Source organism: Macaca fascicularis, chromosome 9, assembly GCF_037993035.2.
Source record: "Macaca fascicularis isolate 582-1 chromosome 9, T2T-MFA8v1.1".
Classification (NCBI taxonomy): Eukaryota; Metazoa; Chordata; class Mammalia; order Primates; family Cercopithecidae; genus Macaca; species Macaca fascicularis.
In genome coordinates this window covers 78,392,095-78,406,319 of record NC_088383.1, presented here as the reverse complement: position 1 = coordinate 78,406,319, position 14,225 = coordinate 78,392,095, and the positions used below count along the sequence as shown (strand labels likewise).

Genomic DNA, 14,225 nt, shown 5'->3' with positions numbered 1-14,225 from the left:
AGCTGCAGTTAGCAATGATCACAACACTGCACAACAGCCTGGGAAAGAGAGTGAGACCCTGTCTCAGAAAAAAAAAAAAACCCGCCAAAAAAAAAAAAAAAACCCAAACCAAAACAACAACAAAAAACCACCCCAAAGATACTGTATTAAAAGTAGCTACATTACTCAAAATGTCTTGCCTAATATTTAATAAATTTACTTAGCATTGATAGAGAGAGAAAGGAAAACAATAGTGAGGGAAAAGCTTTATATGGGTTCAGATGATTCTGTCTTCAAACCTACTTTCGGGATGTGAGGGCGATCTGGCTGCGACATCTGTCACCCCATTGACAGTCAGAATTAATTCAGCTGATCCGGCTGGCTATGCGGGTGTCCTCTTCCTCCCTCCCTGCTCCATGTGCATCCCTCCTGAAGCTGTGCACTCAGTGGAAGAAGATGACCATACCTGATATAGGAGGACCGGTCTTCCGTCAGGGACATAGGAATAGCCGCGCTCCCCTGCTAGAACCTCCAAACAAGCTCTCAAAACTACTTTTGAATGCACATCCACAGAACTGAAGCTGCTAGAGATATAGATGCTTTGGAGAAAAATCCAGATTTGGAGATGGCATCTTTTTCTAAAATTCAACGCTGGGACTAGATTACAAAAATGTGTACTTTTTGGTTCTAACTACATTCTTCTTATCATTATAGATGCTACAAAATTTGTCAGCTTCTGAGGGTCAGCTGGTTGTCTTTGAATGCAGAGTAAAAGGAGCTCCATCTCCTAAGGTTGAGTGGTATAGAGAAGGGACTTTAATAGAAGATTCTCCAGATTTTAGGATTTTACAGAAAAGTAAGTTAATTTAAATTATTTTCTGATATTTTATTTTTATGAAATTATTGTATGCACTTATTTTTATAACTTTTTAACAACTAACTAAAAATATAATCAAAAGAATAAAATAAAAAACACCTGTAGTCATACTCCTGTTAATATTTCAGTGTATGTTCTCCAAGAAATTTTCCATGCATAGTTTTTAGAGAAAATCATCATATTCTTTTTTTGTAAATTGATTATTTACTCAACATTTAATGAATGCCTTTCAATGTCAATAAACACAGAGCCTCCTTACTTTTTTTTTTTTTAGATGGAATCTCACTCTGTCACCCAGGCTGGAGTGCAGTGGTGCGATCTCGGCTCACTGCAACCTCTACCTCCTCGGTTCAAGCGATTCTCCCGCCTCAGCCTCCCCAGTAGCTGTGAATATCTACAGTTACTGCCCTGGAATAAATTTCTTTTTTTTTTTTTTTTTTTTTGAGACGGAGTCTTGCTCTGTCACCCAGGCTGGAGTGCAGTGGCCGGATCTCAGCTCACTGCAAGCTCCGCCTCCCGGGTTTACGCCATTCTCCTGCCTCAGCCTCCTGAGTAGCTGGGACTCCAGGCGCCCGCCACCTCGCCCGGCTATTTTTTTGTATTTTTTAGTAGAGACGGGGTTTCACCGTGTTAGCCGGGATCGTCTCTCGATCTCCTGACCTCGTGATCCGCCCGTCTCGGCCTCCCAAAGTGCTGGGATTACAGGCTTGAGCCACCGCGCCCGGCCCCTGGAATAAATTTCTAGCACGAGAATTGCTGCTGTAAATTTACCTTTTTAAGGCTTTTAAAATATGTTGCCAAAATGCCACCCCAAAGGGTTGAACTAAATTTAGGATGATCACACAATTAATCAGTCGAACTGAGACCCTTTGGGGGAGTGAAAGAGGATGCTATTAATAATTATGCAGGGATCCCAGGCATAAACTAGGTCTGTCCCAGTTGAACTGGGACACACGTCGCCCTAGCTATATCCTACTACAACCAACAATACATGGGAATGCCTTTCGTCTCACACCTTCACTGTTTAACCATTTTATTAAAAATCTTCACTAACTTTACAGGCCAAAAATGGGAACAATTGTTTTAATCTGCACTTCACTAATTAAATCTGGGATTAAACTTTTCTTTTTCGTGTTTACCTAGGTCTTTGTATTTCTTTATTTCACATTGGGTTCTTGCTCTTTTTTATTGTAAGAATTATTTAGAAATTTACATGGTTAGTTCTTCTTTTCTTATCGCACCATGCTTTCACCTTGTCATGCAGTGCTTTCTCCTTGACCCATTTCAGCCATAAACTACATTGCAACATACTTGCTTTTTAAAAAATATGTTTTATTAACTATGTAGAACAATCTATTATAGAAAAACTTGGGAAAGAAATTTGCTAAAATGTTGGCAGTCTTTCTCTGGGCAGTGAGTCTAGGGTCGATTGTTTTACTTCCTTTTGCATTTCTGTATTTTTTTAGTTTCTCCATAATGAACATGTATAACTTTTGTTTATTTATTTATTTTTACATTGAATAATAAAAATTTTACAATTTACCATGTACAACATGATGTTTTGAAATATATATACATTGTGGAATGGCTAAGTTGAGCTAATGAACATATGTATTACCTCACACACATCATTTTTTGTGGTGAGTTACTTGCTTTTTTCTTAATCTTTTTCTGCCTATCACAAAATAGTAGTCCTTAGATCAGTGTGACATAGGAATCAGTGCTACTGTCAGGTTTTACTGGCAGTAGCAGCAACAATAATATATTCTGAATACCATTTAAACTGAGAGATGCCAGGCACAGTGGCTTATACCTGTAATCCCAGGCCTTTGGGAGGCCAAGGCAGACGGATCATTTGAGGTCAGTAGTTTGAGACCAGCCTGGCCAACATGGTGAAACCGTGTTTCTACCGAAAACAAAACAAAACAAAACAAACAAACAAAGAAAAACCAAAAACTCAGCCGGGTGTGGTGACATGCACCTGTAGTCCCAGCTACTCTGAAGGTTGAGGCAGGAGAATCACTTGAACCCAGGAGACAGAGTTGCAGCGAGCTGAGATCGCGCCACTGCATTCCAGCCTGAGCAACAGAGTGAGACTTTATCTCAAAACAAAACAAAACAAACAAACAAAAAGCAAACAAACAAAAAAAAACAGAGAGAGAAAAAATCTTCAATGGGTTTACCAGTGAAGAAGATTAAAACTAAATTCAACAACTACTTTTTGAGTGTTGGCAATTCAATATCAATCAAACACCTATATTCAGTACCACCGGGGGCATTTTCATGAAGCCCAAAGAATTTTAAGGTAAGAACCTACTCCTGGCTGGGCATGGTGGCTCACACCTTTTAATCGCAGCACTTTGGGAGGCCGAGGCAGGCGGATCACGTGAGGCCAGAAGTTTGAGACCAGCCTGGCCAATATGGTGAAACCCCATCTCTACTAAAAATACAAAAATGAGCAAAGTGTGGTGACAGGCACCTGTAGTCCTAGTTACTCAGGAGCCTGAGGCAGGAGAATCACTTGAATCCAGGAGGCGGAGGTTGCAGTGAGCCAAGATCTTGCCACTGTACTCCAGCCTGGGCAACAAAGCGAGACTTTATCTCAAAAAAAAAAAAAAAAAAAAAAAAAAAAAAAAAACCTACTCTTGAAAAAGCTATGATCTATCCTGAGGCTCTTAATCTTAGAAACCTCAGAGCAGGAGGTATAGTGTACATTTTATTAGAATATCAGAGCCCAAAGCCAAGAACAATCTCTCAATCTTCACAAACCTTTTTCAGGTAAGGCTGAATGAGTGCCAATAAAAGCAAGTCATTTCTGAAATAGAGCTAACTCGGAAACTTCCTTGGCTAAGGTTTATGTACTCCAAGTGAAGCCCAGATTTATTTCAAGAGGAAGCAATATCATTTAATTGTTGCTGTTGGGCAAGGCGTGGTGGATCATGCCTGTAATCCCAGCACTTTGGGAGGCTGAGGCAGGCAGATCACCTGAGGTCAGGAGTTCGAGACTAGCCTGGTCAACACAATGAAACCCTGTCTCTACTAAAAATACAAAAATGAGCCTGTCGTGGTGGCACATGCCTGTAATTCCAGCTACTTGGGAGGCTAAAGCAGGAGAATTGCTTGAACCCAGGAGGCAGAGGTTGCAGTGAGACAAGATCGTGCCATTGCACTCGAGCCTGGGCAACAAGAGTGAAACTCAGTCTCAAAAAAAAAAAAAACAAAAAAAAAAAACAGTTTTTGCTCTTTTGCTGCCTTTCTGTAATATCCATCCTACCCTGTTAAGGTCATCTGACTCAATATTGTCACATAATCTTATTGTATCACTCCTGAGTGTGCAAGAGACTGTGAAATTCTACAGGAGGCTTCTGATGAACATGTAGTTTCTCAGTAAAATAAATGCTCAGAATCTTTTACTTTTCTTTTTCTTTTAGAACCTCGATCCATGGCAGAGCCAGGTAAAGATGATTTCAACTTTAATTCATTAGTATATGAGTGATTTTATATATGTAAGAATGCATAATGAAGTTACACTGAGATGAATAAAAAGTGAAAAATAAAGTTTTAGGAAAAATACAAAAATTAGCCAGGCATGGTGGTGCATGTCTGTAATCCCAGTTACTTGGGAGGCTGAAGCAGGAGAATCGCTTGAGCTTGGGAGGTGGAGGTTGCAGTGAGCCAAGATTGTGACACTACAATCCAGCCCGGGTGACAGAACAAGCGTCTGTTCTAAAAAAAAAAAAAAAAAAAAAAAAAAAAAAAAAAAAAAGCCATCCAAATGAACTATAGCTATTATTGTAGGAGGAGAGGAGGGGACCATGTGCAAATCTGGAATATATATTTAATACCTCATATGAATGCAGTTGGTTCTTGGTCATTGAGAAGTGTTTCTTGGTTATTGAGAAGTGTTTCTTTTCCTCCATAAATGGCTGCCATTTGAGCCCCCTCAAAACTAGGCAAAGCAATTTTTATAATGCTAGGTGAATTTCAGTTCCATAGCCTAGGTATTTCAAAACTTATGCATCATCAGATTTTGCAGCTTGCAGAGATTCGGTAAAATATCTGTGATGTGATTCGATTTAGTTGGGAGGATACTAAGATGAAATACAAGTGACAGTAGGCGAACTTAGAAAGTTCAAGTCACTCACAAAACAGGGCAAAAACATCCGAAGGCCCTCTCTGTGCCACCCAGAAAAATCAGATTGTATTTGCAACCCTGTTAGAGAAAGCTGGTTTGTGATCTCATTACTATAATTCTCTCTTCAGGCTGGGCATAGTGGCCCACGCCTGTAATTCCAGCACTTTGGGAGGCTGAGACGGGTGGATCACCTGAGGTTGGGAGTTCGAGACCAGCCTGGCCAACATACATACAACCCCATCTCTACTAAATTTACAAAAATTAGCCGGGCTAGGATTTTTAAGGGTTTTGGAGTGGACTGAAGAGCGGAGATCACTGGTTGGTTGAGAAGTGCAGGGTGAAGTCATGGGACGGGAAGATGAAGAAGCCATGTTCTCATTGCTGATCTCGATCCTCTGTGGGGGTCTTCAAACTAGTTGCTGGAATTCATGGTCTGAAAAAATGTCTTAAGAGATCCTTAAACAAAAGCCTTATGAGGCTGGGCACAGTAGCTCACATCTGTGATCCCAACACTTTGGTGGGAGGACCGCTTGAGCACACAAGTTAAAGACCAGCCTGGGCAATATAGTGAGACTCCCACCTCTACAAAAACTTAAAAATTAGCCAGGCATGGTGGTGTTTATGTCTGTGGTCCCAGCTACTCAGGAGGCTTAGGTGGGAGGATCACTCAAACCTGGGAGGTAGAGGCTGCAGTGAGCTGAAATTATGCCTCTACACTCCAGCCTGGGCAACAGAGCAAGACCTTGTCTCAAAAAAAATAGAAGCCTTACGATTCTAATGTGAGAAATCCTGTCTATAGAGGCTGGGCACGGTGGCTCACGCCTGTAATCCCAGCACTTTGGGAGGCCGAGGCAGGCAGATCATGATGTCAGGGGATCAAGACCATCCTGGCTGACATGGTGAAACCCCATCTCTACTTAAAAAAATCCAAAAAATTAGCCAGGCGTGGTGGCAGGTGCCTGTAGTCCCGGCTACTCGGGAGGCTGAGGCGAGAGAATGGTGTGAACCTGGGAGGCAGAGCTTGCAGTGAGCCAAGATCATGCCACTGCACTCCAGCCTGGGCGACAGAGCGAGACTCCATCTCAAAAAATAAATAAATAAATAAATAAAATCCTGTCTATAGGAACAATGGGGATGCAAATCAATTCTTAAATAGTCTTATGATCCTAATGTCAGAAATCCTATCTATAGGAACAAGCGGATGCAGAAGGTCAGGATCTAGTGCTGTATGACTTTAAGTGACAAAGAAAGTGGGTCAAAGTGCAGGCTGATTAACGCTTAACTATATTTCTGTCCCGAACCGAGCATGCAATTCTTGTCAACCCTGTGGTGATGGTTTCAATATCACACTGACTGGAATTGTGTGTTTCAACTACCACTTAACAAGAATAGAGTTAGCTTGACTGGCTTAGACCAGTCATGATTTACCACCTGAGGCTGAGAGGGGCCAGCTTTCTTCGAAACATATGACCACTCCAAGTAGAGTAGACAACGCCAAAGTTCTATCAACAAGGAGGTAGGAGGAGGAAGAGTTACTGAGTAGGTACTTGCCTTGGTCCACTGTGTGCTGCTGTAACAGAATACCTGAAACTAGGTGATTTTTAATAAGGAACAGGGATTTATTTCTTACAGTTCTGGAGGCTGGAAAGCCCAAGATCAAGGGGCCTGCATCTGGTGAGGGCCTTCATGCTGTGTCATTCCATGGCAGAAGGCAGAAGGGCAAGCAAGCAAGTGCACAAGAGAAGGGAGGGAGAGAGGGGGCCACTCTTACTTCCATGACGAATCCACTCCTATGATAACAACATTTATCCATTTATTAGGGCAGAGGCATCATGACGTAAACACCTCCCTTTAGGCTCCACATCCCAACACTGAAACACTGGGAATTGTTTCCAGCACATGAATATTGGGGGACACGTTCAAACAGCAATACTCAATACTGCCTGCCATGCCCCCCTGGCCAGATTTCCTAGAAATGGTCTAGTTAATTCAATTCAATTATCGTGAAGCACTGAGATGCCTGCCAAGTTTCTCCTAATGCAACTATTTTTTAATAATTTTGTTTTTAATGTCATTTCTATGGAGTGATAACTGGAGGTTTATGCTACTGTCTTATACCTCCTCTTTATTAGCTGTCAAGGAATATCTAACTTTAATAATTTTGGATGGTAGTCATGTGGTTCTATGTGGGAATTACCTCTGTAGTTATTCACAGAGGATCATTGTTCACAGTGTATCAGAGTAATCCATAAGATTTACCATAGTAATACAAAAGTAGAAATGCCGTTCACTCTTCTTTCACCCAGAATTTCAAGTTACTCTATCAGTTCATTACTACTAGTAAAGCAAAATATTTGCTGTCCAATTTTAAATTGTGGTCCTTTTTTAAAATAATCTTACTGCAAAAGTTCCCCAGGGAAATAGTGAGAGACCTAGGTTTAGAAAATGTTTTATTAGTTCTTTAATTTCACAGAAATTTCCTTTTCCTTTGACTCCTAGTTTGTTTTTGTGATTTTTAAAAAGTTTATTGTCATTCATTTCTATTTTTGCCATCTGTACTGATGACATAAGAATAGAAGATTATCTGAGAATCCATAATATGTAACAATTTTTACAAAATCCCCTTGTCAGGTCGGGCGTGGTGGCTCAGGCCTGTAATCCCAGCACTTTGGGAGGCCGAGGCAGGCAGATCACTTGAAGTCAGGAGTTCAAGACCAGCCTGTCAACATGGTGAAACCCCATCTCTACCAAAAAGACAAAAATTAGCAAGTGGCACACGCCTGTAATCCCAGCTACTCGGGAGGCTGAGGAAGGAGAATCGCTTGAACCTGGGAAGTGAAGGATGCAGTGGGCCGAGATCTTGCCACTGTCCTCCAGCCTGGGTGACAGAGCAAGACTCCATCTATAAAAAAAAAAAAAAAAAAAAAAAAAATTCCCCCTGTCAATGCTAGGCCTGTCTGCATGGAGTTATTGTTTCTACATTATTTGACTCATTTTGCCTACTAATCAGTCAATTCAATCAAATAATTGTTTTGACCAATTGTTTTCAAAGAATTAATATAACCAGCTTCTTATATTGACTTTGTAGAATCATCATCTGATACCAGTAAATTCTATAATTCTATTTTCATAATTAAGTCAGTAACCATTCTGTTTCACTGGGATATAGAGGAGATTTGCACCTTGGTCATTGCTGAGGTGTTTGCAGAAGATTCTGGGTGCTTCACATGTACTGCAAGCAACAAATACGGCACAGTGTCAAGCATTGCACAGCTGTATGTGAGAGGTAAGGACCCTTTAATGCCAGAACAGTTTAGCCTGTGACTTTGAGTGTGAATATGCAGACTTTGTGTTACCATTCCTTACTCTTTTTCATACGAAGCTGGCTTGGCTCTCCCAAAAAGTTTTGAATTATTGAGGAAAATGTTCTTGAACAGTGTCCAATTTTCAATTTCTTATTGCACTTACAGCCACCACCCCAGTTACCCTGCTGTCGTCATTATATTTCCTAAGAGAACATCTCCTCAATAAATTTCTAAATTTCTTTCCAAAGGGGTATTTATACTTTAAATTTAGTATTTTATTTTTAATTTAATTTTTTTCCTGTATCCTTACCATTCTTTAATGCCCCGATGATTATCTGTTTTTGACAAGCATTTCCCATTCATACATTCATCTGGTGTGAACACTTTCCCATTTGTGCACATGCCCCAGTTCAGGCTTACAGTGGCTGACAACTCAGGTCCTGTTATTGTCCTTTCAGGAAATGAGGACCTCAGCAACAACGGGTCTCTTCACTCAGCCAACTCCACCACCAACCTGGCTGCTATTGAGCCACAGCCCTCCCCACCCCACTCAGAGCCTCCATCTGTGGAACAACCCCCCAAACCCAAACTCGAGGGAGTTCTGGTGAACCACAATGAGCCCCGGTCCAGCTCCAGGATTGGGCTTCGTGTGCACTTCAACCTGCCTGAAGATGACAAAGGAAGTGAAGCATCCTCCGAGGCTGGCGTGGTGACCACCAGACAGACCAGGCCCGATTCTTTCCAGGAGAGGTTCAACGGACAGGCAACAAAAATCCCAGAGCCTTCTTCCCCCGTCAAAGAGCCCCCTCCAGTTCTGGCCAAACCCAAACTGTAAGTAAAAAGTAGGATGAATAACCAGGAGCTTCTGTGATCTTTTCTTGAGTCTGATCTTAAAAATAATGGAACTCAGCTAGGCACAGTTGCTCACACCTGTAATCCTAGCACTTTGGGAGACCGAGGCAGGAGGATCGCTTGAGCCCAGGAATTTGAGACCAGCCTGGGAAAAATAGTGAGACCCCTGTCTCTAAAAGAAAAAATTTAAAGTAAAAAAATTAGCAGGCATGGTGGTGCATAGTTATAGTCCTAGCTACTTGGGAGACAGAGGCAGGAGGATCGCTTGAGTCTAGGAGTTTCAGGCTACAGTGAGCTGTGATTGTGCCACTGTACCCCAGCCTGGGTGACAGAGCAAGACTTGTCCAGGAAAAAAAAAAAAAAAAAAAAAAAAGATGGAACCAAAAAGGGGAATTCCCAAATGAGAAAATACACATTAAATGTTTTGCCAAATGTACATCCTTACATCAATAGAAGCATACTATCACTATTATCCTTAATTAATATTCTACCTCCAAGCAATGTTGCACTTAAACTAATTCAGAAACATTTGTCTGACATTCTGACATTAGAGGCCCCAGGTAAAGCACTTCTGTGCTTCTCTTATAAAGATGTTTTTTGTGTCTAATCGTCTTTACAGTCTGTAATTTCATCCTTATATTTCTCATTTCTGCTTCAATTTAAGCTTCTGTAGTCATTATAGAAAAGCTATTTAGTATTTGTTAGATAGTTCCTAGCTGCTGCTGGATAAATATAGTAGGATAAAGAAGTGGTCATGATTTTCTGACTCAACTCAGAAGCCTACTGTGGTTGTTGCCCTGACTCTCTAGAAAGCCATGTTGCAATCACCGCCGGGCACGGTGGCTCACGCCTGTAATCCCAGCACTTTGGGAGGCCGAGGCGGGCAGATCACAAGATCAGGAGATCGAGACCATCCTGGCTAACATGGTGAAACCCCGTCTCTACTAAAAATAAAAAAAAATTAGCCCGGCATGGTGGTGGGCGCCTGTAGTCCCAGCTACTCGGGAGGCTGAGGCAGGAGAATGGCGTGAACCCAAGAGGTGGAGATTGCAGTGAGCCGAGATCGCACCACTGCACTCCAGCCTGGGTGACAGAGCAAGACTCGGTCTCAAAAGAAAAAAGAAAAAGAAAGCCGTGTTGCAATGTTCAAAATGTCCATCCACAACATAGCAAATATAGGGCATGATATTGCTATTATTTCCCGTTTCATCCACACATCAAATTCATAAAAAATTGTTTCTAATTACAAAAACCTTTAAATATCAACATCAAAATCTACAGCACCAGTGCACCCACTGTGGGTTGCTCATCACCATGAGATGTTCACTGGAAGCCATTCATGTTTAGTTTATATTCTTCTCATCACTGTATATGGCAAAATTCTGGACATAAGATTCAATGTTGTGAAACATGCCTCTAAGCAAGTCACATCCAGAAATGTCTCAGTCCCCTCAAAGTCCTGTCAGTCACAGGAAACAGGAATCCACTTAAAGTAAAAAGAGGGGAAGAGGTAACTGCAGGGATATAGGCAGAAATTGGTAAGCCAAACACAACCAAGCCCTGCAGGAGAAGAACTAGAGTGGTGGGAGCTGGGCCTCTTCACCTGTCATCTCAGGATCACAGGTCAGTCCAGCCTCTGTCTGCTGGAGCTTGTGCAGCTGGTTCGCCCTCCATCTACGTGAGCATCTCCTTGTTTCCTCTTTACTTATCTGGTCCATTCTTCTCTCTTTGAAGACCCATCAGTTCATAAGTGGCCCATCATGGCCATGTCCCCATTCCACATCATAATCTGTGTCAAGTACCACTGTTAACTAAATCAGTCTCAGCAGTTCAACTCCCAATTCTAGTTGGTCCAGGCTGGTCAGGTGACCTCCTGCCCCCTCCCCCAGTACACTCAACTGTTAGAGGATTTATGTTTGGAAGAAACTGTAGGTGGGAGAAGTTCTCAGAGAAGGGAGTTACAGGGAACAGGTAACCCCAAACAACCTCCTGGGGAATTACCTCCTTTGTAGGACTGTCTCTTCCCCAGTAACAGTTTTAGGGGCCGTTATATAGTACGATGGAAAAATAAAATTCTGCCAACATATTTAAAGAGGTTTATTCTAAGTCAATATGAGTGACTACGACCCAGGGAAACACAGTCTCCAGAGGTCCAGAGAAAGTGCACTCAAGGCAGTCAGGTTGCAGTTTGGTTTTATGCATTTCAGGAAGACAAGAATTACAGGTAAAATCATAAATCAATACAAGAAGATAAACATTGGTTTAGGTGGGGCTGGGGATTCTGTGGTTGGCAATTGAAAGAGTTAAGTTTTGTCTGAAAACTTGGAGTCAGTAGAAAGGAATGTTTAAGTTAAAATAAGGGAGTCTGCTGTTTGTCATGTGATGCCATGACAGAGTCGGGATGAAAAGAAAACCACCATACACTGGGTCAAAAAGGCGTGTTTCAAATTAGCCAGGTGTGGTGGCGTGTGCCTTTAATCCCAGCTACTCAGGAGGCTGAGGTGAGAGAATTGCTTGAACGCAGGAGGCAGAGGTTGCAATGAACTGAGATTGCGCCATTGCACTCCAGCCTGGGTGACAGAATGAGATTCTTTCTAAAAAAAAAAAGACCTGTTTCATGAGATTGGCTATGGCTTGTTTTGGAAGTGACTTTCCCTAGGTCCCTTAGGATAGGATTTGAGCATGGAAAAAGGTCAGAGTTCAGTCCTCAGGTATGTCAGTTAGGATTAAGTTGAGCTTCATGTTGCAGACAACCCAAACTAACAGGGTTTAAATAGTTGAGGGTTTATTTTCTCTCATATAAAGAAAGTAGACAGGGAATCTGGAGCTATGAATGTTTGTTCCATGGTCATTAAGAATCCAGTCTCCTTCTGTCTTTCTGCTCTGCCATCCCAAACACTGGCTTTTTCTCCAGGTCCCCTCATGGTCCAAGACAGCTGATGGTGGTCAAGTCATCACATCTACAAAGTGCTGGGATTACAGGTGTGAGCCACTCCACCTAGACATCACTCTTGATGTTAGAATCTCTTCTAAGGAGACTTCTTAGAGGTTTCAACCAAAATCTTCTGCTTCTGCCTCTTTGGCCAGAATTTAGGCAGATGGGACACTAGTTGCAAAGGAGGTTGGAAGTACAGTCTTTAGCTGCACATATTGCCACCATAAACAAAATCGGGTTCTTTTACAAGGGGGGAATTAAGTAGACAGCAGTGTCTGCCACATGAGACTTCCAATTAACATAAGACATCTCTCTAATAAATCATGTAGTGACACCCTCTAGAAACATAGTTCTCGGCACTATGTAATTCTTTAATATTCTTTGCCTTCCTTAAGTTTTCTCTTGTGTATATATATGTTTACATTAGTATAGATATGAATATATATATTCACCGCACTCACACATACACACACCCTTTGTAAATCTACATGCCTACAACCTTTTCTTACTAGTTTTAACCTCATTGGTTTAACCTCACACATTTTGCATTAAAATATATTGACTCATTCTTCTCAAGGATACAATTTTCTGCTTGTTCCTTCAATTTGCTATTCATTTGGAAAATAGAGATAAAGTAGATTTTAAAATTGCAACAGAAAGGGAAGCTGTCATTTTTAAACCTTGTATCATCAAAGCCTGACTTTGAAATTTCAGATTGAATATTAAGCTGTCTAGAGCAGTGATTCGTTATCCTGGCCACACTCTAGAATAAAATTTGGAGCTTTAAAAAAAATTTATGCCTTCCATCTCAATTGAATCAGATTATTTTAATGTGCAGCCAGTTTGGAAACCACTGGTCTAGAGTTAGAGAAACAACCCCGGCTGGGCACAGTGGCTCACGTCTGTAATCCCAGCACTTTAGGAGGCTAAGGCAGGTGGATAACTTGAGGTCAGGAGTTCTAGACTACCCTGGCAAACATGGTGAAACCCCATCTCTACTAAAAATGCAAAAATTAGCCAGGCATAGTGGCGCGTGCCTGTCATCCCAGCTACTCAGGTGGCTGAGGCAGAAGAATCATTTGAAAGTAGGAGGCAGAGGTTGCAGTGAACTGAGATTATGCCACTGCACTCCAGCCTGGGTGACAGAGCAAGATTCTGTCTCATAAAGAGATAAAAAAGAAAAAGAAAGAAATAACCCTGAGTTGCAACTCTTCCCCACTCCCTACCACCCACCCGCTACACCCAGGAAAACACAATAATTAACATTTAAAAGTGAGATAAATGTCAGACAAAAGTCAGAATGTACTAGGAAAGCCTATGCTTTGGGGCCAAGTGTTTCTTTAGGGCAGTGGTTCTCAGTCCTGGATGACTGTGAGAATCACCTGGGGCCTTGTGGTAGGCAGACCCACCACATCAGCATCACCTGGAAGCTTGGTTGGAATGCAGACTCCCAGGCCCCACCCCACACCTGCCGAATCAGAAACTCTAGGGATGGGGGCCAGAAACCTATGTTTTAACAGGCCCTCCAGAGGATTCTGAGGCCCAGTGAAATTTGAGAACGACTGACCTACATTTGAAAAGATAATAATAACTGTCTGAATTCCATTGCAGGTAAATTAACTGAGCAGGTGCCTAAATCAGCAAGGTTCATTTGTCTTTTACAGTCTCCAGGTGATTCAAATGTGCAACCAGCACAGTGACTGCTGCTAAAACCATAGCAGATTTACTCAGAACTAGTTTTCCAAGTCAGTGATGCACTGGCAAATGTTTAATGACTGACAGGGGAGAGAAAGCCCTGATTTTTAGCATTTGCGCCAATTTCAAGCTACTAAGAGAAAGTCATCGAATGGATGGTTGAAATGAGATGTGCACTATCTGTTCTTCAAAGCCAGTGAACTGGCTCCAGCACACACTGCCAGAAATTGTCGTTGCCAAAACTGTTTTCAAAAGCACTTGATACAGTATCTTAAGTTTGTTGTCTGGCATTTTATCTTAAGAATTCAAAATCCTTAATAATTTCTTTTGTATTCCTTACAATGCAGAGTCTCTGTGTCCCAAAAGCAACACATATTTCCAAAGAACATAAAACCGGCCAGGCGCAGTGGCGCATGCCTGTATTTCTAGCAATTTGGGAGGCCAAGG

The 14,225-nt window shown here is 41.8% G+C and overlaps 1 protein-coding gene across 7 annotated transcripts in view; it reads left to right on the top strand.

Moving 5' to 3' along the window:
- The window catches only part of MYPN (myopalladin), a 124,932-nt gene that overhangs the window by 70,976 nt on the left and 39,731 nt on the right, over positions 1-14,225 (top strand). For all 7 annotated transcript variants that reach the window (XM_065521037.2, XM_074001987.1, XM_074001986.1 and 4 more), the window contains 4 exons: positions 694-835; positions 4,288-4,311; positions 8,161-8,277; positions 8,755-9,127. In XM_065521037.2, the coding sequence (XP_065377109.1) occupies positions 694-835; positions 4,288-4,311; positions 8,161-8,277; positions 8,755-9,127 (656 nt within the window). The remainder of the gene's footprint in view (positions 1-693; positions 836-4,287; positions 4,312-8,160; positions 8,278-8,754; positions 9,128-14,225) is intronic.